A 25,793-nucleotide genomic window follows, 5' to 3' on the forward strand; every position below is an offset into this window, starting at 1 on the left:
TTATTGATTTTTTACAGAGAAGAAGGGAGAGGGAGAGAGAGTTAGAAACATCGATGAGAGAGAAACATCAATCAGCTGCCTCCTGCACCCCCCCCCCACTGGGGATGTGCCCGAAACCAAGGCACATGCCCCTGACCAGAATCGAACCCGGGACCCTTGAGTCCACAGGCCAACTCTCTATCCACTGAGCCAAACCGGTCAGGGCGATGTTTCTATCTCTTTCTCCCTCTCCCTTCCTCTCTGAAATCAATAAAAATTTTTAACCCTTTGCACTCACTTGCTTTTTTCTCGATTCCTTTATTCTAATGTTAACTGTGTCGAGTCACACTCGACATCCGAGTGCAAAAGGTTAAAAAAGAGTACCTATGTGAAAGTACCAGCCCAGTGCCAGAACCCTGCCCAGCCCTGTCCTTTAGAACCAGGTCAAATGAACTTGGCCGCTCTTCCACACTTCAGCCCTGCAAACTGCTGAAAACCATAATGTGTCTTCTCCAATCTAAGCATCCCTATAGCGCTTCCTCTGCTACAAACCAACTCCCTAATTTTACCCTTGGGTGGGAGTCTCCCACCAGGGTGACCAGTAGCCAGATGCCCTCAGATGTCTTTTGGAGCAAATGTCAGCTGCCACCTGCTCCGAGCCAGTGACACTGTAAAGAGCGCAGCCTCCCTAACCGCCCTGAAGATGCAGAGGAAGTGGCTGCCCAAGGTCACACAGCTGGGAATGCTGAGCCCAGGCCCCTCCCACATGCTCCAGACAGCGTCTCCCAGCCTGTGATTAGTGGGCTCTCAGAGTGTCCCTGGTGGAGTGACTCCCAGGTCTTGTGGGGTCCCCTTCCTGGCTGGATGGGTTACAAATCTCCAGGGCCCCCAAGAATTAACAAAGGCTCTGCTGATCCTGCACTTACTGACACAGAACAAACTCTGAAGGAAGGAACATACTCAATGTAGACCCCACTGGGGAGCTAGACCAGAAGTGAAATGAAAATAAATGAAAGAAGAAAAAAGAAACAAAGTGAAACTGTGCCAGGCAAGATCACAAGGTTACCCTCCCAACAACTGTGCCAAGTGGGATTATTACCGGTCATTGTGTTCCTTGCTTAGATGAGAAAATGGTGACTCAGACAGATGAGAAAGTAAATTCCACTAAAATGTAAGTTCCACAAAGGCAGAAAACTGGTCTATTCTGGTCACCTCTGTATACTCAGAGTCTAGGACAATGTCTGACACACAGCAGTTGTTCAAGAAATACTTGGTGACAGAACGGATGAAGGCAGAGCAATGATTTGACTGCTTTCAAACTCAGGTAGTGAGTGCCTTTGGCAGAGGCTGTGCTAAGCCTTCAGTGCCGGTTCAGAGACAGAGCATACGGGAAAGTGGCCCACCCCGGGGCATGTCACATGCACACCCACTCAGAACTCTGGCCTCCCCAATTGGTCAAGGTCAGGCATGCTGCTCTCTCTTCTCGAGGGACGGTGTCTTCCCTTGGGACCACTTGTACCCAGAGAACAGTCCAAACCAAAGGAGCGGACATCTTCTCAGGCAGGAGGCCAGCCTGCCTGGGCCAGGCTGACCTTCCGTCCATCCTGTGAAGCACAGCATATGCCAGCACTGCCTTAGGGAACGAGTCAGCCGGCACTAGCCCTCAGAGCAAATGCGCTGTCCAAACAAGCTGGGCTCCTGAAGGAGGCCTGGTCTCTTGAGGCAGCTGCTTCTGTAAGAGACAAGTCACCAGCCACATTCTGACCTGTCCAGTGCCATGGTAGGAACACTGCACCCCCGTGCCAAGTTACAGAAAGGGCATCCACTCTAGAGCTGGATGCATCTGGTTTAGAATCTCAGCTCCCCCAGCTGTGGAACCCGAGACAGGTTTCTTCACCTCGCTGAGCCTCAGTTTCCTCTTCTGTAAAATGGGAATAAGAGAGCAGAGATTTTGTGAAGAGCAGAAAGAACGTATTGCTTGGAAACGCAGAGAAAGCAGTCTGGAATGATACATACAAGATTCCTGGCAGTGGTTGCCTCCGGGGACTGGAATGGAAAGAAGGCTGCTGTTTCCCACTATGCCTTGTACTCTCTTCCCAACCACAAACACCAGAAGCCCCACAGCAGGTCATAAACACCAGCACAGCACATCTCAGAATGGAAATGGGACTGAAAACGTCTCGTTTATCCACTCTTTCTACCCTTGAATGCCTAGCACGGAGTCATCCAACCTAAGCAGGCCTTGTCCAGTGGTGGGGATTGCACTACCTTATGAGGCAGCCCATTTTACCAGCAGGATGACCTCAAGGTCTTGGGTAGCGTATGACCCTGATTCCTCTGCCCATGCAGGCACACAGCTTGGAGCAACTTGCTGCCTAGCAGGAAGCCTCAGGTGGGCACTGCCTAGGTGGACAACACAGGAATGCATGTCGGTCAACACCTTCCTAAGAAAAAGCATATTCCCACACCTCCGCTGTTTCAAACTATTTTCTCCCACCCCTGGTAGGCGATATCTGGCACCTCTCCTAAGAATCCAAAGTGAAACAATTCCCTCCTGCCAGGAGGCAATGAGCTAGCTTGGTTGCTATGCAACTGGCAGGCATAAAAGTGATGCAGTCCTTTTCAGAGACTTGGAAAGGTGACAGGGAGTAGTGTCTCTCCGAGTCACAGCCTCTAATGGGCTCCAAGGCAGTAGGGGGTTCCTTTAAGGAATCAGTTGATAGATTCATGTCTAGTTCTCCTTTGCTGCTGGCGTCAGCAGCAAACTCCAGGCACACAGTGAACTGCATGCAAATTCCCAGCCCTACTCAGGCCCCAGGCAGCAGCTCTGCACCAACGCACTATTTCGAGCTCAGGAGGCAGCCACAGCTTAGCCTCCCCCTCTCAAGCTTTGCAGGTATTTTGAGCAGAAGGCATTCACGGTCCCAAATAGACATACATTCAAACAGAGCATGGAGCCAACCGAACTGTGTCCCCTCTATTTAGCCTACTCTACTGACGTCTAGTTTCACTTCCCAGGGGAGGACGCTGGGGAAACAGTTTGGTTGAGTGGTAGAAAGCCTGCATTCTGCAGCCAAACAGATCTGCATTCAAAATCTGGCTGTTTTATACTAGCTGTGACCTCAGACAACTATTTAACCTTTCTGGGCCTCAGTCTCTACATCTTGAAAACAGGCTAATGATACCTACTTCTCAGGGTGGTTGTGAGGGACAAACAGGCAGTATTTGTAAAACAAGATCTAGTTCAGGGACTGGCTTGACTAAATGTGCCAGGGCAACTGCCAAGGTGCAGGGTGGTCCAGTGTGGAGCAAGCCCCTCCCGGCATGCAGTCCCTCCCCTTACTTCAGCCCCGTGTATTTATTATGGCTCCTGAGTGATCTCTTCCTCACCAGCATGCATATAAGCTCTTTCACAGGCAAAGCCCTTGTCTTCAACCAGCTCTGTAGCTCTCGGTGAACAAAAACAACAGGAACACCACGAATATCCAGCAGAAGGTGAAGGAGCCCAACGCTGAATTGGGGGCAGGGGTTAAAAGGAATTCTTGAGACGCCTTAGGTACCTCCTCCCAGCAGTGGCCACAGATTTAAAGTTCCCAATCAAAAACTATCTCCATTTCTGTAGTCGAAAACAGAAATAATCCTACTGGCCCTAAAATCCCCAAGGAATTTAACATTTAATGATGAAAATACTGTAAATGCAATTCAAGAGCTCATTTTCTCAATGCTGTCCTTCAACTTAAGAGAACAAAAAATAGGAAGCCGGTGGATTCATTTCTACCTCTTCTCCTAACTCTCTTATGAGCAGTTCCCAAAAGGTTTTCCTGAACAATCAGTACATTCCCAATATCCATGGAGACTACTGAAGGAACAAGCAACTTTCCTAGAGCCAGTCTTTTTTAAACGTATGAGCTGAAGGTAAATGCTGGGGCCATGGAGTCTGTAGGCCATCTCCAGGGCTAGGGACAGAGACTAACGTTCACCGAGTGCCTATACCCTGCGCCAGATTTGCCTCAAATACTTTATACATACAGTCCCATTTAATACTCACAACTATCATCTGAGGCGGAAGATACTGTGCCCATTTTACAAATTATGAGACTGAGGCTCTAGAATATTAACTATTTTGCCCAGAGCCACACAGCAAAGGTGGAATTCCAGTCTTGGCTCCAAAGCTGGTGCCCTTTCCCTTGGCCCATGCTTTGCAGAATGAAACCAAGAAAACCACTCTTCATACCTTTTAGGTCCCCCCAAAATAAAGAAGAGCTTCTACAGGTTCATTCTGGAACAATCTGAGGAAAAGTCTGTCCCAATTGTCAATGTTAGAAGTGGCTCATTTCTAAAATAACACCAGAAACTATTCACAAATTTTTATATTGCATTAGAGTTTAAAGAACTTTTCAAGTATTATTAGGCCTTCCGGACCCCCTCTTAATGGGAAGGTAGCTATTAATTGCCCCATTTTGCAGATGTGTAACCTGTGACCTCAGACAACTATTTAACCTTTCTGCTTAAACAGAAGGTTGAGACCTTGCTTGAAGCCACACAGTAAGTCTGTGGATAGAGAAGTATCCCTCAGGTTCCTGAGATTCTATGTGCTGTGTTTTAAAGACTACAAGCAGCCTTCCTGTGGTCCCTCAGCTCCTTTATGCTGACAGGCCGAGACCACACTGCTTCCAAACCAGATGGGTCAAACAAAGTTGGGGTCAATGAAGACAGACTGTTCAAGCATTAACACTCATTTTTTAAAAATATTTTATTATTTATTTCAGAGAGGAAAGGAGGAGAGAGAGATAGAAACATCAATGATGGGAGAGAATCATTGATCAGCTGCCTTCTACGCGCCCCACACTGGGGATTGAGCCCCCAACCCGGGCATGTGCCCTGACTGGGAACTGAACTGTGTGTGACCTCCTGGTTCATCGGTCGACACTCCACCACTGAGCCATGCCAGCCAGGTGCATTCACACTCATTTAAAAATATTTTTTTTATTGATTTTTTTTTTTTTTTTTTAGAGAAAGAGGGAGAGGGAGAAAGAGAAACATCAATGTGAGAGTGGAACATCAATCAGCTGCCTCCTGCACCCGGGGATCGAGCCAGAAACCCAGGCACGGGAATCAAAGCAGTGACCTTTCCAGGCACAGGACAACGCCCAACCAACTGAGCCACACTGGCCAAGGTAACACTCATTTTTATTTTATTTTATTTTATTTTTGGAGTGTTCAAACATTTCATTATGAAACATTTCAAGCATACACAAAAGTAAACAATATAATATACCTCTATGTAGCGATCATCTAGTTTTAACAACTATCAACATTTTTTCAATCTTATTTCATCTCTCTTTTATAGACTGGAACTTTTTTTTAATTTAATAAATCTTTATTGTTCAGATTATTACAATTGTTCCTCTTTTTCCCCCCCATAGCTCCCCTCCACCCGGTTCCCACCCCACCCTCTGCCCTTACCTCTCCCCACCAATGTCCTCATCCATAGGTGTACAATTTTTGTCCAGTCTCTTCCCATACCCCCCACACCCCTTTCCCCCTGAGAATTTTCAGTCCACTCCCTTTCTATGCCCCTGATTCCATTATATTCACCAGTTTATTCTGTTCATCAGATTTTCAATTCACTTGATTTTTAGATTCACTTGTTGATAGATATGTAATTGTTGTTCATAATTTTTATCTTTACCTTTTTCTTCTTCTTCCTCTTCTTAAAGAATACCTTTCAGCATTTCATATAATACTGGTTTGGTGGTGATGAACTCCTTTAGCTTTTTCTTATCTGTGAAGCTCTTTATCTGACCTTCAATTCTGAATGATAGCTTTGCTGGGTAGAGTAATCTTGGTTGTAGGTTCTTGCTATTCATCACTTTGAATATTTCTTGCCACTCCCGTCTGGCCTGCATAGTTTCTGTTGAGAAGTCAGTTGACAATCGTATGGGTGCTCCTTGTAGGTAATTAACTGCTTTTCTCTTACTGCTTTTAATATTCTCTCTTTGTCTTTTGCTCTTGGCATTTTAATTATGATGTGTCTTGGTGTGGTCCCCTTTGGATTCCTTTTGTTTGGGGTTCTGTGCGCTTCCTGGACTTGTAAGTCTATTTCTTTCACCAGGTGGGGGAAGTTTTCAGTCATTATTTCTTCAAATAGGTTTTCAGTGTCTTGCTCTCTCTCTTCTTCTGGCATCCCCATAATTCTGATGTTGGTATGCTTAAAGTTGTCCCAGAGGCTCCTTACACTATCTTCAAATTTTTGGATTCTTTTTTCTTTTTGCTTTTCCGGTTGAGTGTTTTTTGCTTCTTTGCATTTCAAATCTTTGACTTGATTCTTACATTCCTCTAGTCTGCTGTTGGGTCTCTGTATGGTATTTTTTATTTCAGTCAGTGTATGTTTAATTTCTAGTTGGTCCTTTTTCATATCTTCGAGGGTCTTGCTAAATTTATCGGCCTTTTCTAGGAGATTCTTGAAAAACCTTATAACCGTGGTTTTGAACTCTATATCAAGTCGTTTTGTTTTCCTCCATTTCTTTCGTTTGTGATCTGTTTCTTTGTCTCCGCATTTTCGCTGCTTCCCTGAGTTGGTAGGGTAGCTTTGTGTGCTAGGTGTCCTATATGGCCCAGTGGCTCGGCCTGCCTCCCCAGTTACCTGAGGTGGACACTCTTGGTGCACCCCTTTGTGGACTGTGTGTACAGCCTTGTTGTAGTTAAGTCTTGATTGTTGTTGGTATCACTGGGAGGAATTGACCTCCAGGCCAATTGGCTGTGAGGATCAGCTGTGTCTATGCTGGAAGAACTTCTGTGATGGAGACAGTCTTATGAGACAAGAGTTGCAAAATTGCAAAAGCCTCAGCTTGGTTGGGGCGGAGTCTCAGGGCTGAGCAAACAGTCTTGGCTTCCCTTCAGCTCTGCCCTATGATGCCCCTGGGTTTCAGTGTCCCTCGGTAATCGCTGTAAGCACCTCTAAGAGTAAGCCGCCCTCAAGTTTCGCCTGCTGCCAGACAGTCCAGTTTCTCCCCCAATGAATCTGGATTCCCAGATTCTCGCCCAGAACTGGAGTTCAGCGTAGTGGGGGAGCTTCCGTTTCCCACCTGCTAGAGAAAGCCAGCAGCATTCAGCAGCCAGTCCTCTCTTTGTGCACTTGTACGCACGCCTCCAGACCTCTGTCTTTTGCGGCTCCCCTGAGTTTCCGCCTGACAGTCCAGATTCCCCCCGTATAAGCCTGGGTCCCCAGAGTCTCGCCCGGAACTGGGGCTCAGCACAGTCGGGAGCTTTTGTCTCCTTCCCGCTAGAGAAAGCCAGCCAGGCACTCAGCTGCCCGCGCGCATGTCTCCGTACCTCAGCCTTTTGCAGCTCCTCTGATTCTCCGTGTGCTTTCCTCTTTCCTTCTAGTTGTAGAATTTCCACTCAGCCAGCTTTCCTGTGGTTCTGGATGATGTTCGTTTTGTCTTTTAGTTGTAGTTTTGAAATTGTTGTGCAAGGCAGCAGTTTAGGTGTTTACCTATGCCGCCATCTTGGTTTCTCTGGCAACACTCATTTAAATACTTCCCAGATGGCCCTCTTAGAGACACCAGGTACCAGAATAAGGCCTGAGACAGAACAAGGCTCACTGCACACATGATGCTCATACTCAAGTGAGGGACCCTAGGGCAAGACACTTGGCCCTATCCAGCATCCTTACCTGTAAAATATAGGTAACTTGCTGAGAGCTGATAAAAAGATCAAGAATTTATAAATGAGCTTCAGCCCACACCTAAGTTTTTGTTTTTTGGTGTTTTTTTTCTAATATATTTTATTGATTTTTTACAGAGAGGGACAGAGAGCCAGAAACATCGATGAGAGAGAAACATCGACCAGCCGCCTCCCGCACACCCCCCACCGGGGATGTGCCCGCAACCAACACACATGCCCTAGACCGGAATCGAACCTGGGACCCCTCAGTCCACAGACCAACGCTCTATCCACTGAGCCAAACCGGTTTCGGCCACACCTAAGTTTTACAAGTGCTGTGCAAACACATGACTACTGAATTCAAGTTCATCCATCCCTCGATTGCTCAAGCCCCAAACCTAGGAGTCATCCTTAATTATTCCCTATACCTCACACTCTGCATTCAACCCATGTGCCTCCAAAATATCTCCACTACCAGAACCAGAGTCCTAGACACCTTCACCACTCCCTGGTTAATTCCATCAGCCACACTAGTCTCCCTCCTCCTCTTTTGTCTCTCTGTGGTCCATCACCCAAGCAGCAGCATAAATGATTTTTCTCAACCATAAATCATATCCTGTTGCTCCACAGCTTAAAGGCTTCATTACACTTGGAGTAAAACTCAAAATCCTTAGGAGAGCCTACATGACTCTGGCTGCTACCTCTTGCCTGGACCTTCCTTTCCTCTCAACATAGCAACCACTGGCCTTATTTTTTATCCTCAACACACTAAGCTCTTACCTATCTCAGGTGCTTTGTACATGCTGCTCCTTCTACTTGAAGTCTTCCCTCCCAAAATGCTGACTGTCTTCTTATCATTAAAGTATCAGCTCAAACGGCACCTCTTCTGAGAGGCCTTCCCCAACTACCCCGGTTAAAGCCATGCCACATCCCCACCCCTACCTCTACCACACTATTCTATTTTATCTTCCTTTTAACACTTAGTAGACAAATTTTATTTGTCCAGTTGTTCCTCTTCTGTCTCTCCAGAACTACAGTACAAGTTCCACTATGCTTGTCCACTATTGCACTCCCAATGTTTAAAACAGCACTAAGCATACAGTAAACTTTCAATAAATGTTTTGGGAACAGGTGGTCCTAAAGGCAATGGTCTGCTCCCCTGGTCTTCAAGACAGTGATTTTACTCTCTCTCCCAAATTTGACATTGGAAGTTTGTTTATTCATCCAGTCAATCATTCATCCACTCAATTCAAATCAACAGTTGTCTACAGGACATCTGAGAAGATACTACAGTGAACACGAAACCTACATGGTGCTTTATAGAGGCACGTCTAAATTCTGCCAAATGGCAGGTCTCTTCATGGTTAACCGCCATCTCAGATTTACAGACAGAGGTTACACGGCATCCCAAGAGCCACATGAGAACTCAGTACCCCAGAACCTCAAGGCAAAATCAAAGACCTAAGAAATGTATTTGCAAATTCCCAACTCCTTTTATTTATCACCCACAGCCCTTTACAGAAAAGTAAATTTTTAAAAGAAAGTAAATGTGGATTTTCAAAATTTTCACCTCCATTTTCTTTACTTCTAATTTTACTACCTGGTAGCAGGTACGGTCAAATGATAGAACACTTTCAACTTAAAGAGCACTGTTCTCAGCTTCTGGAGCATTAATGGTACCCTGGGCAACAGGCTGAATCTTGATGCCCAAAGAAAGCAGAATAGTGCAGTGGCTAGGACCTCAGGCTTTGGAACAGAAAGGTGCTAATTCAAATGACATCTGCTAGTGATAAGGCCCTAGACAAGTTTATTTTATTTTACTTAATAACACTTACTACATGCAGGCAGGGTTCTAAATACTTTGCAACTATATGATTACTAGATCAGTCTGAAGTACTATTATTATCTGTATCTTACAGGTGAAGAAACAGGCATAGAGAGTGCAGTAACGTGCCCAAAGTTACAGCTAGTGAGTATTAGAGCCAGCATTCAAATAAGGTAGTGTGATGCAAGAATCCATGCTCTTAACCATTACATTATGCTTCTGCTCTAATCCTGTTTCTTCATCTATAAGACAGGGCTAATAGGTTTGCCTTATCTCAAGGGTCATGTGAGATTACTGGTACACAGTAAGGTAAATGTTAGCTAGTGGTACTATAATTGCCATCATTCTATTATCTACCTTCACCTTCGGTCCAGTCAAGGGCAGAAGAAAAATATTTTGGCTGAGAAAGACCTCCAAGGTTCTCTGAAGTGGAATACATTATAATATAGTGGAAACTGCATGAGGACAGGAATTGTCTGCTTTGCTTATCATTGTATCTGAAGCAAGCCATGGGTGCTCATATAATGCCATATGTGGTGAATGAGGCAGGACAATATTTAATGCATAGACAGAGTTCTGCAGACATGACAACCAAGGTAGTTCCATCACATCTCCAATGGAGCTAAACACAAAAGAGGTAAATTTACAAGGTATCAGAGGACAGTGTTAGCTGGCCATTTGGCCATTACTTAACACAGCCTGGCTATTAGGAGGTAATGTGGCATAATGTCGTTCATTCATCTTAATGAACAGACCTGAATTTTAATCCTGACTCTGTCCCTGGAAGTCACCCAGGCTCTCAAGGTCTTGGATTTTGTCTATCTGTAAAAGAGGAAGTTGCACTACATGATGATCATAAACTGTCTCATGACTTTATAACAATCATCATAACAATCTGAATGGAAGCCAAATGACAGATGAAGAAACCAGGATACAGAAGTAACTTGTTCAAGGTCACAGGGTCAGGGTAGAATATAAACTATAGCCCAGATCTCTTTCTACATTGATCTAACACTCATGCTTTCCAAATCCCTTTTCAGTTAAAAAATACTGTGACGTTAGTCCTTTCTTCCAAGCTCCATAAGTCTGTAATCATTTTTCTTAAATAATCTTTCCTGACTTCACTACATCTTGGGACAGCAGGATCAGGAAGAAACAACTACAGTATTTCCACAGTGTTAACCTGGAGTATCAAAAGATCTGAAGTGGTAATTAGGGAAAATCCCTTGTCTTTGCCCAGAATTGAGAGATCAGAGTATTTTTAAGATGAATGATTTAAACATATGGTTTAAATTTAAGCAAAATGATTAAAAAAAAATAACTTCTAGTAACATAATGCTTGCTGAGGACAGCATGTAACAATTTCTTTTTAAAATCAGAGTTGTGCTACTTGATTCAAAGTAGATTCACAGAGTTAAAAGATTTTCTGAGAATGTTTACAAATAACTGCTTTATTTTTATTAACAAAATATATGCTAGACATTGAACCACTGCGTATACACCTTCCTAGGGCTGTCATGTTAGAAGTGAAAAGCCCATCTGGCAGTTACAGTAGGTTTTCTAGATGGTTCATAACAGGAGAGTCAAGGTCAAACTGTTGAGTCTCTTTACCCTTTCATCTAGTAGCTGAAAAGCAACTAATTATGAGCTCAAAACACTCCATTCTGGTACTCTCAAAAATATAAATGTTAGCTCAAAAATCGCTCTGTGGCTCGGAAAGTTCTGTGAGGACAGGCTGACATGAACAAGGAGGACAGAGGGGCTATAGGACAAGATGCTCAGGCCACTTTGGTGACAGCAGTAACTTTCACCTACTTTCTAGCAATTTCATTCCTTATCAAATGAGAGTAATCATTTCACCAGATAATTTTATGACTTAAAATATGATCAGCAATTAAAACAATCTTGCAATGTTGTGCAAACGTGAGAGACTACTGTTATTACTATTTACTACATCTGGGGCCTGAAGACACCCCCCCCCCCTTTCATTCTTGGCCATGTATTCCACAGAATCCTCAGAAGATGGAACAGGACACTAGTTTCTTCTCCAGTCTCCAGACCTGGCAACTATGAATGCACCTAGCTAGCAAGTCTCTGCTGCGGAGAGATGAGAAGTGAGGCCTTAAAGCTCTGGGCCTAGCGGGCTCAACAACGCCCATACCCCCCAGTCACCTTGTCCTCACCTTGAGGGACAGAAAGAAACCCTATGGGGAAAGAGAGTACCGTCCTCAAAAAGACGTGCCTTCATTCTTCACCCGGCCGCCACGTCTTTCACCCACACTTCCCGCAGGGCGGGGGCAGGGCTGGGAGAGCTGACAGAGCGGGGACGCCCTGACCTCAGGCACTAGAGGACCCGGCAGCGGCGCAGGGCCCACGGCCGTGACAGGTAAACAAAACGTCACCGCCAGTCGGGCCTGCCTGGCATCGCCTCGCCCACAGCCGCAGGCAGACTGGAAGGCACTCCGCCCCCGTGAACCCAGAGGGCCCCGAGCTCGCTCACCTGCAGCCGGGTCACCAGGAGGCTGTAAGGCGCCATTTTGTACACTGACAAAGATGAGGTCGCGTGAAAGTGACGTGCCACACAACGAATTTAAAGCCTTCGGACAGGGGGCGTGGCCTGAGGCCAGAGGCGTCACGGAGAAGGCGGGGCTTCCAGAGGCTGCAGAGCCCGCGAGCCCAGTGGGCGGTGCTCCCGGGTTAGCAACCAACTGGAAGAGGGAAAAACTGCATAACTACATTTGTAGAATACCCGACAAAGATGTCTTATCGAAGGGCAAACTTCTTATTTGTACTTCAGGTTGTCTCTTCCATCCAAATCGGGCAAAGACATTTTTTTATGACTCACAGGCCTGCCAGGACTTGACTTGGCTCCCCCGCTACAACGGAAACGAGTGTTTGGAACATAGGGATTAGATCGCGCGAGAATGAGCGGGGCTTGGTGCCAAACTTGCGAACACCGCCCTAAGCCTAGAGGACCAATCACGGCGACCAGGAGGCTGGAACAATGGAGGTTAAAGGTCGGGCGGAAGTTCCCGGAGTTTCCGGTGGCCGGCTGGAGCGTGAACTATGGCTAAACATCATCCGGACTTGATTTTTTGTCGCAAGCAGGCTGGTGTTGGTGAGACAGCTTCCAGGGCCGCGGCTCTCTGGGTGGGGGTGGGATTAGGAGTTGGGGAGTCAGGGTTCCATCTCTTCCCAAGGTCGTGCCTCGGAGGCGCCACGTTTCCCGCCTTCGCCGGGTAGCGTAGGAGCGCGCAGGTTTTCGGCCTCCAATGAAAAGAAGGCGGGAAATCGCGTGCGGGGAGCCGGGGGCGGGTGGCCCCGGGTGGGGTCCCGAGAAACTCCTTGTCCGGGACCTGGGAGGGGCTTCAGGAAGGTGTGGCTTTGGAAAATTTGTGAGGCTAAGGCGGATGAAATCGCTCTTTGCAGTCCCTGCTTCTGTTCCCACCCCAAACTCGAGGATGTTTTTCTACTCTTCGTCAGAATCTTGATTCTAATTGTACTCTTTACCGTCTTTGATCTTGCAGCCATCGGAAGACTCTGTGAAAAATGTAAGTGGAGCACGCCCTCCCAAACACCCCACCCCGCACACTCAGTTTCTGTGGAGCCAGCAAGAGGGCTTTAGGTAGATGTGCCTGGAAGCATGTGAACACTGAATGGCGGACTGCAACCAAGGCCTCCTCCACCTCCCTACTCCAACTTCCACATTTTAGACACTATGTTTAGGTTTGAGAAAATCTGTAGCTTTGGATAGGAAGTAGCTTGACCCCCATCTCCAACACACAGTTTTTGCCAATAATTTATCTGGACTTACCATCCACCAGATGCTGTTCTCAGCTCTTTACTTGTTACTTGATTAACTTTTTTCTCTGTGTTGTGGGGATTGACATGAACACTAAGTAAGCCAGGTTTTGTAATGCCAAAGTAGAAGGCCCCAAAGTCACTGTCTAAGGAGACTAGTGTTTTTCCCCATAACAGGAGGAGGGCAAGGAATTGCAAGTGGACATAACTCTTGTTCTCTTTTTCTCACAGGTGATGGCAAGTGTGTGATCTGTGACTCCTATGTGCGTCCTTGCACCCTGGTGCGCATATGTGATGAGTGTAACTACGGCTCCTATCAGGGGCGCTGTGTGATCTGTGGAGGCCCCGGAGTCTCTGATGCCTATTATTGTAAGGAGTGCACCATCCAGGAGAAGGATGTGAGTGTATTCTAAGCTTTGCATCTGATCTTTTATTTAAAAGCACTTTGCCACTTGGCCAGTGTGGCTCAGTTGGTTGATCTTCATCTCATGCACCAGGAGGTCTCTGGTTTGATTTCTGGTCAGGGCACATGCCCAGGTTACTGCTCAGTTCCCAGTAGGGGGCGTGCAGGAGGCAGACTGGATATTTTTCTCTCTCCCTCTCCCTGAAATCAATAAAGACATTAAAAAAAAAAAAAAAAACTTTGCTAACCGTGGCAAACTCTTACAGTCTTTAGAGATTACTATGTTCAGTTAGTCACCTAGGTTATAATTTCTTCAAATTCTGTGAGCCAAACTGGGTGTAGTCCGATAAAAGGCAGTTATTTTCCATCAAGGGTAAAAATGCAAGAGAAGCAAATCTTTGTCAACACCAGCAATTTGGAGAGCCCTTGCTCTATTCCTTTGATGTCTCTGATTATTTTTATTCAGAAACAACACCCTGCATTTTGTAAGTCCTAGCAGAGTGCATGGTGTGTAATAGCCACTCAGTAATTCTCTTTACTGTCATTAAGGACTGCTTGGGTGGAGGTAGTGACATTTGAATTGGGGACAATTCAAGTTGATTTCAGCTTTCCGAGGCTAAAGAATTTCTTGGGTTTGATAATGTGGAGTTGATTGTGATTCTGTCTCCTGACATTTTTGGCCCTTGACATTATGTGGTGGCAGTGGCTAGCTGTTCAACTCCTTGGACCAATGCAAGGTAGAGGGCTTATAGATCTATAGTAAGGGTGAGTTTTACTGTTTTTCTTTTTTTGTTAATCCTCACCTGAGGACATTTTTTCCATTGATTTTTAGAGTGGAAGGGAGAGGGAGAGCTAGAGAGAAATGTTGATGTGAGAGAGACACATTGGGCATTGGGGATCAAACCTGCAACCCAGATAACTTGCCTTTGAGCGGAAATCGAACCCCAAAACACCCCCCCTCCTACCATCCCCCATGTGTGGCCCAATGCTCTAACCACTGAGCACCTGGCCAGGGTTTTACTGATTTTATTTAGCAGACTTCTTGGGAAGGAAATTCCAGGAATCTGCTTATTTTCTTCTAATACAGAATAAAAGGAAGTGTGATTCAATAGGCTAATAGAAGGTATCTGGTTACCTAATCTAGGATAAAGCAAAAAATATGTATAATTCTTAATATTCCCATGAGCAAAGAGTGGTTTATAGATGTTTTCTCCCTTATTATTCACAATAACTTTGTTAAATAGGAATTATTATTATCCCCACTTTACAGTCCCTCAACCAACTATTAAGTGGCAAACCCAAACCATCTGAGTAAACTTTGTGGTGTCCCCATTACCCCAGGTTGTCCCTTTGTAAGTCTTTAGTAGGATGTGCCTGTGTTGAGGAGAAACAACCTTGCCACCTCAGCAGTCTTTGTATGTGGATCCTGTCTACCCCCAGTAAGTGTGACCTGTCAGGCCCGATAAGACTGTTTATTACTTAATTAAGTCTTCTATTATTTAGGGAGATGAGAAGGGTCATTTATAAAGGATGACAAAAGTAATTCCATAAGTACCTTTGGCTGTCACATCATATCCTGCTGCTCTGATCCACCACCAAGTTCCACTCCTTTAGAGAAAGGACCTTGGTTTGTGTATTTGTATCTCATTTTCCCCACTTCTTGGTACAGTGCCTGACAGGTAAGGGTGGGACACATTTTTGGTGCTATCCCTATAAGTCATCCATAGGTGTTCCCCCTACAGATTGGTACATAGTAGGTGTTGGGTAATTATAGTTTACAAGTAGTGAAACCATGTTATGACAACAGCAGTGAAGAGGAAAGTACAAATAATCTTAAACTAGTTGAAGATTCCATTATTTTCTTGAACTTTTTCATGGTGTTGCTACAGTTCTCTGGCATAGACTTGCAACCAGAGAGTGCTGAATAAATGTAAATTGCTCTGACTCATCTGCATGTGTGTGACCTGATACCTTTGAGTCCTCATGCCTCCTTCTGTCCCTGAGCATTATTCTAGACGTCACTTCCCTGCTTCACATTATACAGGAATGTTCTGAGGATATTTGAGATGACACCCAGCTTACATTGTTTCCAAGGAGCCCAAAGCAGTCGAGTGACATGATCCAGCCTCTCAGCCTTACAGATCGCCATATAGATTAAGTGCCCAAGACTTTTTCCTATGCCAAAATTTTCCCACAACCCAAGGAGAAAAGTTAAAATTTAATCCTCATTATAGTTCTCTTTATGCAACTTGCATCATTTTTAAGGGAATTAGACCAGTAAACTAAGCTGGGTGTTCTATCAGATTTTTCAAAGCTTCAAGAATGCTCAGGAGTCAGGGATAGTACCTGTGGCTATTGCTGGCTATTGCTGCCAGAGGACTAATTTGTAGTTTCTTCTAATGCAGTATCATCTTGATTCCCCTGTAACCCTTGATTCCTTTACTCCTTTTACTTACCATTTTCCTCAGCTGTCCCAACCAGAAAACAAATAGCTAATATTTATGGTGTTCTTGCTACGTGCCAGGTATCATGCATAACATTTTTTTTGAAACACTTTTAAAAATTTATCTTTATTATTGAAAGTATTAAAGACGCCCCCTTTGTTGTTGGGTTTTTTTTTTATGCTGAAAATGAACATTTTCTCGCCAAAAATTCTGTGATATAGATGAGGAAATTAAGGGTTAGAAGTGTTAGGCAACTTGGCTCAAGGTCTGTCTAACTCAGTATTTCTCAACTATTTTTTTTTTCATTATTGCCCCCCCCCCCCCAGGAGAAAAGTTAAAATTTAAATTAAATGTTCCCCTTAACAAGAGGAATTAAGTATTAAGGAATAAGATTCTTGTTGCATAAGGAGGAGCTTTAGGTCATAAACCACTGTAATGGCAAAGATGTTTTTGTCCCCTTTGAGGATGCATGGTCTAACTCAAAACACTTAACTCTACCATCTCACTATATTGTTCTTAGGGTGGTTAAGGATGTGCCTCTCACTCATGCTATTTCTATCATTTTCTTCTCCCCATTTCCGTGAACATCAGAGCAGTTAAAAGTTGCCTTTTCCTTCATTTCAGTTCTGTACATATTTCCCTTTGGTATGTTATATTTTGGTACATGATTAGTGTTAGTTTTAAAGTTTTACTTGAAAGTCCTGGCTGGGTTTTCATCACTGGTACAGGGTAATTTTTGTAGCTTGCTTTCCTGCAGTAGAAATAGATTTGAGCCCTGGCCGGTTTGGCTCAGTGGATAGAGCGTCGGCCTGCGGACTCAAGGGTCCCAGGTTCGATTCCGGTCAAGGGCATGTACCTTGGTTGGGGGCACATTCTCAGCAGGAGGTGTGCAGGAGGCCACTGATCGTTGTTTCTCCCTCATCGGTGTTTCTAACTATCTATCCCTCTCCCTTCCTCTCTGTAAAAAAATCAATAAAATTTATATATATAAAAAAAGAAATAGATTTGACACACCGCCCTACTCAGGAAAGAAACCCAAAGACACTGAATTCTCCTTAGTGATTGCTACAGAAGCCCAGCGTCTCGCTTCTTCTCCCTTCCTCTCTCTCTAAAATCAGTAAAAACATTTTTAAAAATATTTTTTTATTGATTTCAGAGAAGAAGGGAGTTGGGGAGAGAGAGAAACATCAATGATGAGAGAAAATCACTGATCGGCTGCCTCCTTCTAACTCTCTATCCCTCTCTCTCTCTGTAAAAAAAAAAAAAATCAATAAAATATGTTTTAAAAAAATATGTAGTCCTATCTTCACAAAAAGGACGACGCTCTATCCACTGAGCCAAACCGGTCAGGGTTCAGATATTTTTGTGGTATTGATATTAGTCCCTGGAAAAAGAAATCAGCTGGATTAGAAATGAGATGTCTAAGGACTTCATTGATTCATTCTGCAGCCCCGTGTCACAGGAAGCAACAACCTTTGACATGGATAAAATAAAATGATCAGATGTGTGAAGGTTTTTTCCAGGAGCAACTCCCCCAGTTTTCCTCCCATCATTCCAGATCAACTAATGGAGTCATCACTGCAGAGCACAGCTTCCAGGCTTCACTGAAACCACTCAGGCTCACAGAGTGGCCAGGGGGCATGTCATTACAAGTCAGAGTAGGGGCTGTCAGCACCAGCATTCTGTGATGTTTAACATGAAGGTATTATTTCCTAATAGTCTAGACTTTTTTCCTTGGTGGTATTTTCTCCTTTTTTTTTTTTTTAGTATGTTTTTATTGATTTTTAGAGAGAGAGGGAGAGGGGTAGATAGATAGAAACATCAATGATGAGAGAGAATCATTGATCAATCGGCTGCCTCCTGCACACCCCCTATGGGGGCCCAAGCCTGAAACCTGGGCATGTGCCCTGACTGGGAATCAAACCAGTGACCTCTTGGGTTCATGGGTTGATGCTCAATCACTGAACCACACCAGCAGGGCATATTCACTCTTTTTGGGGGATAGTGGAAGAGAACAAGAGAGCTTGATCTGTAGATGATTATTCCTTATCTTACGTTTCACTAGAAGAAAACCCTTTAGACATTTTGAGAGTTTTAGATTCTACCTCAACTATATCATAGGTATTAGCAACAGAAGTGGGCTAAGAACCCAACATTGTAAGTGCAGGTCACTGGATTGAGGGTAGACAGGCCCTGTCACATTCTAAGTGCTTAGTAAGTTCTTGACAATTGATTGAATAGGATAACTAAAATAGCAAAATGAATGGCTGAACCACTAATCCAAAAGTTATTTTTATGTTAAATACCTCTCAATATAGGCTCAAGGACTTTTAATTACTTCTCTATTCTTCTGTTTTCCAGAGAGATGGTTGCCCAAAGATTGTCAATTTGGGGAGCTCTAAGACAGATCTCTTCTATGAACGAAAAAAATACGGCTTCAAGAAGAGGTGATTGGTGGGTGACCTCTTTCTCCCCTCATCAAGCTGCTGCAGCTGCCAGAAAAGACGCCTACTACTGCCAACAGAAAGGGAGCGGAGTGCAGAACATCGCCCGAATTGCCTGTTAGTACACTGGCACCTCTCCACCCTTCCCTCTCCTCTCACCCAGATAAGGTGGTAGGAATGGAAAAGGATTCTTCACAGGGTGCTCTGGCAGACTAAATCAGAGAAAAAATGATAGATTGGGTCATGGTTTTTCTTGAATTCAAGAAGAAGACTCTTTTTCCACATTGACAAGGTCTCTCTACACCAAGCGCTTCTAAAACAGAAATATTACCATTTCGGTGATCTTTTGACTATAAAACTACCCGTGATCTTAGAGCAGCTCTGACGGCAGTTGTCTTTGATGAAACATCAGCAGTGTGGGAGGGAGCTCTCGGAACAATAAATTTGGGCGTTTAATCTTGTAACACCAACCAGGTGGTGCTGGTTCATGTTCTAAGAAATTGGAAACCCTTTCTGTTGCTGTTGTATTAATAAAATAGGTGTTTATTTTCTGGTAGTTGATCGCCATCCAATTTAAGTTTAACTCTAGGAATTTTAGTCACCCAGGAATTTGTGATTCAGAATAGAAGTATTGGGATTCATTGAGCACCTCATGATCTTATTACTACTTGAAGAAATTCAGAACTATTCATGCCTTTCATTATAGGTGAACCAGTCATTTTTAGAAACTATTTTTTCTTCCTGTCCAACTTTAATTTTGAACTGAATAGATAGCTTCCAATGATGGGGAAGGGAATGTGACAAAATGTGTTCAACTTGATGAGTTAGGAGAACTGAACTTAGTTGATTTGTTTCATAAAGTGCATATACACTCACATTAAGGATTTTTAAAATAAACATATAAAAATAATAACAGACTAAGGGCAAATTCCGACATACTTGACCCTAACTCAACTGTCTGTACTTTGTCCCCACTAGAGATGATAAGTTACCCTGAGGAGGCACACTCATAATTTGCAACATCTGGTCAAGTAGGCCTTTGGACACCATCGGTTTGGAAAAGGTTGCACGTCCAGAGGATCCAGAGCCTTAGCCCAAGGTTGTGCTACAACTTGGTGGCAAAGTCAAGGAAAGAAATGAGTCTTCTGACTTCTTTGGTTTGGATTAACAAAAAACTCTTTATTTGTGATATATTGAGTGTCCAAAATTAAGATAATCTCTGCCTTCAAGAATTTAATAAAGGAGCCGCCAAAAACAGTTCCAGTATAACCCCCGGGATGCACAAAGGAAGGGTTCTTAGCACGGCTTGGGGGCACCTCAGGAAAGCTAGGGGAAGGTCATGGTCACAGGGCTAAAGATCATCTAAGGCTTCCCATCTCGTCCCTTGCCACCCCACCTGTTCCCTGCACTCCAGACACGGGGCTCCTTTCGGCTCCTGAAGCTGCTGCTCTCCTTCCCTCCTCAGTGCTGTTAATCCCTCTCCAGTGCTCACTCCTACTCATCCTTCAGACCTCAGCTAAATATTTCCTCAAAGATGCCTCTCTGGACCCCCAATCTAAGTCAGTTCACCTTGTACTTCTACATAGCACCATACGCATTTTGTTTATAGCATTTGGTAACTATTGACTGCTACTAGGCTGTGTTCTGTGGTGGCAGGAACCAACTCTTGGTCTGTGCAGCAGATAGCAGATGCTCCATATTGAATAAATAATTGAAGAACCCAGATAGTAAATTGAGCTTTGAAACATGTTGGAACCTAAAGGGAAAGGGGGGTGGGCAGATGAGGGCCTTTGTGGGTGGGGCAAGACAATCTGGGATGATGTGTTTGGGGAGCTCTCTAAGCACTTCTAAAACATCAGGTGTGGGTTGTTATAGTATGTAAAGTGGCAAAGAACAGATAATTTTCAGGTTATAATTATAATGTGTCATTGGTTCTATAGTAATTTTAGTTTTAATATATGAGTCAAAATGTTTGGCTTATTAACCACCCTGGTCTACATAATATCTTGCATCTTCAAATATTTCCAAAGCTACTCCTTAATTTTAACAAAACACCACCTTAAGTGCTCTGTCAGTCTCTGTGTGAATGCCTGTAAAAGGTCTTGCAAGGAAACTTAAGAGTAATGCCCAGTAGGATATCAGAGGGCATACCCACTCCACACTGATCTCCAATGGGGCAAGTTCAACCTTAGCCCAGTGAATTCCTCTGAACTCTACTCCTCTTTCACCTAATTTCATAATCCTATTCTTGTTTGTTTCTCTCGGATACCAAGAGAACAATACAATACAATGGATGAGTTAAAAATACCTGAGATAAAGTAAATGGTTTTGATTTGTGTTTTTTTTTAATGTTTTTATTGATTTCAGAGAGTGGAAGGGGAAGAGAAAGATAGAAACATCAATGATGAGAGAGAATCGATTGGCTGCCTCATGCACTGCCCCTACTAAGGATTGAGCCCGAAACCCAGGCATATGCCCTGACCTCCTGGTTCATGGTTCGATGCTCAACCACTGAGCCACACCGACCTGGCAGTGCTTTGATTTTAATTAATTTTTGTCTACCTTGGACTTTAGAAATTTTTTTTTTAATTGTAAAAATTAGCATAATGATAGTACCAAATTCTCTGTGGGGAAACATGGCTTACAAGCTGAATTTTAACCTCTAACAGTATACAGTTCTGTGAAGAGAATTAGAATAATGATCTGTGTATGGCCACAAAAATCAGAATCGTCTTCAGTTTTATTAAATATTCAGTTCTAGGTTCTAGAAAGGATGGGTGTCTTGCTTCCAGTTTCTCAAGTACAAAGTACACATATATAAACATTGCATTTATTACATTGTTCTTGCTCAAAAAAAAGTGAATCTAGTCCCCCCGCCAGAAAAAAATTGTGAGAAGTGTGTGGGCTTTATAATCAGGCCTTGGTTTCTGCTCTGCTATTGACCTTTAGTGAGTCATTTAGTCTTTCTGTGCTTTTTTCTTATCCACTAAGGATAATAGTGCCTACCTTTATTTTTCATAGGATTACATTCGACCTTGTAGGAGCCTGACCTTTACTGGGAAGGCTTTACATACTAGTAAGTGGTGGTTCTTTCATAGTGGGTCTCTGCTTCTCCACAGAGAAACATTTAAGTCCTGGCACTGAAGGTTCCCTCTCTTCCCTGCCCCCTAGGTTTTCCTCTAATTCTGTCTGTGCTCTTCATTAGGCAGCTGAAGGGACGTTGCTTGCACACTCCCTGTTGTCTTGGCACGCTGTTTTCCTTTGACCTAAGCCAGCCACCGTCACATCAGCCAGCCAACCTGGTACCTCTTCCTTCTAAGTTCTTAACATTTCATGGATGCTTCCAGACACTCTATACCCCACAACAATCTCACTTGGACTCTTCATGCCTAGTACATACATTTAACAAAAATTTAATGAAATAATATTTACTGTGTGTATTGCACTCCAGTATTTTCATTTTTCTAAAGATTCAGGCTGAAATCCATTAAACCAAAGTGATTTCATTACCCCAATAATGTGTCATGACCCAGTTTAAAAACAATGAATTAGATCATAGACCCTTGAGCTCCTTTTGCCTCTCCCTCCACTACAGAGCACACAACAGGCAGCCACTCAGACAATTACACTGAGCTGGAAAGGGGCTCACAAACTCTGGAGTCCGGGTGAGTAATATAATTGATTGAAAGGGGGGGTAAGAAAAATAACCCAAACATGATGATAAATGTTATGTGACCTTTGGCCTCCCTGTCTGGGAGACAATAGGGAGTGACGGGGGCCTTGGGAGAAGCAAGAGCACAGGCCCTGTTGTAAAGGAGAGAGAGAGGGCTGCCATTCAATTCCCATTGCCAGGTTGAATGCCCAGTGCTGCCAGATCTTTTGAATCAAGGACAAGTGGCTAATTAAAATCTTTGTGCAGTCTTCCAATTTTTAAATGTCAATTCATTTCAATTTTTTGAATGTGTTAGTCTGTGCCAGGCCAATGCATGCACCAGATGTGGACGTTTGGCCTGCCAATTAGCAGCTTTTAAGTTAAGAAGATTAACTTCTCAGGGAATCAAATAACTGACTACATTTCAGAGCGACTCACTCTGTTCAGACCTGCAGCTGTTTCATAGTAGTTTGAAGCTACAATGTAAAGGTGGAAGATTCTTTGCCTTGGTTGGAATTTTCCTGTCTAAAAAAAAAGGATTCCAATTCCCATCTTTTCCCCCAGTTCTTCAGTTCCTTATCAACTCTATCCCAAATGCCCATTTGCCACCACCAAGACTGAAATGCAGTTACTTTATTAAAATACTGCAGTTTTAGCCCTAGCAGGTTTGGCTCAGTGGATAGAGCATCCGCCTGTGGACTCAAGGATCCCGGGTTCTATTCCGTTCAAGGACACATGCCCCTGTTGTAGGGTTAATTCCCAGTAGGGGGCGTGCAGGAGGCAGCCAATCAATGATTCTGATCATTGATGTTTCTAACTCTCCTCTGAAATCAATAATAATATATTTTTAAAAATAAAATACTGCTCTAACTGGTTTGGCTCAGTGGATAGAGCGTCGGCCTGCGGACTGAAGGGTCCCGGGTTCGATTCCGGTCAAGGGCATGTGCCTTGGTTGTGGGCACACCCCCAGTGGGGCATGTGCAGGAGGCAGCTGATCGATGTTTCTCTCTCATCGATGTTTCTAGCTCTCTATCCCTCTCCCTTCCTCTCTGTAAAAAAAATCAATAAAATATATTTAAAAATAATAAAAATAAAAAAAATACTGCAGTTTCAGTCTTAGCAAAAGGTAGGGTTGTTGCCCTAGTGGTTTGGCTTAGTGGATAGAGCCTCTGCCTGAGGACTGAAGGGGTCCCGGGTTTGATTCAGGTCAAGGGCACATACCTTGGTTGCAGGCTCCTCCCTGGCCAGGGCCCTGGTTGGGGCATGTGCAGGAGGCAACTAATCAATGTGTTTCTCTCAGATCGATATTTCTGTCTTTCCCTCTCTCTTCCACTCTCTCTCAAAAATCAATGGAAAAATATCCTCAGGTGAGGATTTTAAAAAAACGGGGGGTGGGGGGTGGATTGACTTGTTTACCAGAATTCACTCTCATTGGTTGTGATGAATGAACAGCAAGTCATTTGCCCTGCATCCAATCACTCCAAAGCTAGTTTCAGCTGTGGCTTTCTTTGCTCCTGCCCTGGGGGGCAGTGGATCTGAAAAATCAAGCTGAGGAACTGTTTTCTTGGATAACTGGAAGAAAAACCCGCAAAATTTCTCACCCTGGCGTGTGTATCTGAGAGTGACTCACCCCTGAGAGTTAATGGGCACTAATGACAGCCTGACTTGTCACAGCAACAAAACTGGCATAACTTGCTTCCTCTTAGAGGGGAGTTGCCCCCGCCTCTCCCCTCTGCACATGCTTGCTTCTGAAGCTCGCCGTTTTAAAACATGGTTGTGTGCTTTTCAGGGAACGATTCAAAACGGGAAGGGACTGGAATGCTTGAGTTAGGGATTCAACTCACAAGCCCTGGCAAGATGAAATCGTGCTGGGAAGAAAAAAACCGTCTTCCTCACCATCATAAAGGGAAACAGCAGCAGTTAGGAAGAGTGATTACCTTTCTTCCCTGTTTTCTTTTCCTATTTACATGCCAACCCTTTATCCAGGGTTCCATTTTCGAAGGAGGCTGGGTTTCTGAGTTTGTTTTCAGTGATGTTGCTCAGGGCTGCTGTTCCCAGCAGTGCAGGAGAGCGTCGAATAAAAGCATGAACAGAATTCAGAGCCTTCCTGCCAGAGATCCGTGCCCTCGCTCAGCCTGCACTGAAGAGTCTTCCATCCTTTATCTGCTTGTGTGGACGCCCCCCACCCCCTTCCTGAGATACCCTTGGAGAATTCCTTTCCGCTCACCCTCACCTTTCTCATCATTTTGTCTTGTAAGGTTTCTCACTGGGAAATGCGCACTGAACTGAGCACAGTGTAACTTGGCCAGAACGGTTACCTTTAAGAACAGCAACTATCTGAGCCAGGCTTTGCGTACGAGCTCCATTTTAAGGATGAGAAAACAGGTTTGATGATGTAAAGAAATTTGTTGCCGTTAAATCAAGATACCATGGCTGGTGGCAGAATTGGGATTCAAACCCTGCCATTTCCATTGCTGCCTCTAATAAATTACTACAGATACCAGCATGCCTCGCGATGCCCCACTGCTCAAAGGGGCGCTCTCCCCAGGGCTGGGTTTCTGGGCTCTTGGCCTCTAACCTTCGTGACAGCGGTTGGCTCGAAAGTCCAATCAGCTGCCTCCTCTACCTCACCCGACCAATGGGGAGGCTGTTGCTAACCCACCAGTTATATTTTTAGCTATTCGGCTCCTAGAACCCCGTGGGTGGGCGTGGCCTCCCGGAGTGGACCGGGTTGCGGGGGGAGGAAAGGGGAGGGGAGGGAGGAGAGAAACGGGGTGAAGAAGGGAGGGGAAAGGAGTGAGGTGGAGTGGGAGGGAAAGGAAAGGGAGGGGAGGGGGGGCTGGCGGAGGGGGCGTGTATGTGACGCTCAGCCTCGCTGACGCACGAGGCAAGTAGTCCCTGGAGGAGCCCCAAGAGCTGAAGCGCTCGGTGTGGGGGATGGGGGCTGCCTTCCAACACACCCGCTCCCTCGCACGCCCCTGCTCCGCCGTGGAGCTCGTCCTCCAGTCCGGGTTTCTCTGCTGCAGTCCAGGAAAGCTCATTTAAACCCACACGCTAGTTGCTCTCTGCCCTTGCCAAAAAGGATGATCAAGGAAAAAACATGCCAGCTGTTCGTAGCTGGAAATTTCTGGGTCTCACCACCCCACGTGCGTTTGGCGGCTGCCGCTGGGCTGGAACTGTCTGTAATGAGAATCCAGGTCGGGGTGGGAGAGAACTGGGGAATGGGCGATGCAAGGGAGGAACGGGGAGACGACAACGCGCACGCTCCCGGGAGCCAGCTGACAGGCACAGGCCTCCCTGCCCCTCACCCCGCGTCCCACGAAGTCACCAAGTGACCGGGGCCCGCGTGGCCGGGCCCGGCTGGAGGCTGGAGCGCGCGGCCTGGCGCTCCGCATCCGGGATCGGCGAGCCCGGCGCCCCTGGCCCTGGCCGGCGCAGACCCCGCCGGCGGGCTGTCACCGAAGAAATGGGGCTTTCCAGTGGCCCGCAAGGGGGTCCCCAGCCGGGGAGAGAGCGGGGGCGTCCGCAGAGGGGCCGGGCCCCGCCGCGAGGTAACGGGGCGCCAGAGGCGGTTCCT

At 45.1% G+C, this 25,793-nt stretch overlaps 2 protein-coding genes across 2 annotated transcripts in view; one reads left to right on the forward strand and one right to left on the reverse strand.

Moving 5' to 3' along the window:
* Positions 1 to 12,343, reverse strand: part of ACO2 (aconitase 2) — a 43,862-nt gene extending 31,519 nt beyond the window's left edge. The window contains exon 1 of the mRNA XM_079773854.1: positions 11,973 to 12,343. Coding sequence (XP_079629980.1) covers positions 11,973 to 12,008 — 36 coding nt within the window. The 5' untranslated portion in view covers positions 12,009 to 12,343. The remainder of the gene's footprint in view (positions 1 to 11,972) is intronic.
* A 151-nt stretch (positions 12,344 to 12,494) lies between these two features.
* On the forward strand, positions 12,495 to 19,120 carry PHF5A (PHD finger protein 5A). The gene is made up of 4 exons (XM_079775720.1): positions 12,495 to 12,590; positions 13,000 to 13,023; positions 13,505 to 13,671; positions 18,482 to 19,120. The coding sequence occupies exons 1-4, from the start codon at positions 12,539 to 12,541 to the stop codon at positions 18,569 to 18,571; spliced, it is 333 nt and encodes a 110-aa protein (XP_079631846.1). The 5' UTR covers positions 12,495 to 12,538; the 3' UTR covers positions 18,572 to 19,120.
* Positions 19,121 to 25,793: the final 6,673 nt, after the last annotated feature.

Source organism: Cnephaeus nilssonii, assembly GCF_951640355.1.
Source record: "Cnephaeus nilssonii genome assembly, chromosome: 6".
Lineage (NCBI taxonomy): Eukaryota > Metazoa > Chordata > Mammalia > Chiroptera > Vespertilionidae > Cnephaeus > Cnephaeus nilssonii.

What these genes read in the sequence shown, in the direction of transcription:
- PHF5A (XM_079775720.1), top strand. Translation starts at nt 12,539, where the DNA reads ATGGCTAAACATCATCCGGACTTGATTTTTTGTCGCAAGCAGGCTGGT. An exon ending in TCGCAAGCAGGCTGGTGTTG is followed by an intron (nt 12,591 to 12,999) that starts GTGAGACAGCTT and finishes TTGATCTTGCAG; the next exon opens with CCATCGGAAGACTCTGTGAA. An exon ending in CGGAAGACTCTGTGAAAAAT is followed by an intron (nt 13,024 to 13,504) that starts GTAAGTGGAGCA and finishes TTTTTCTCACAG; the next exon opens with GTGATGGCAAGTGTGTGATC.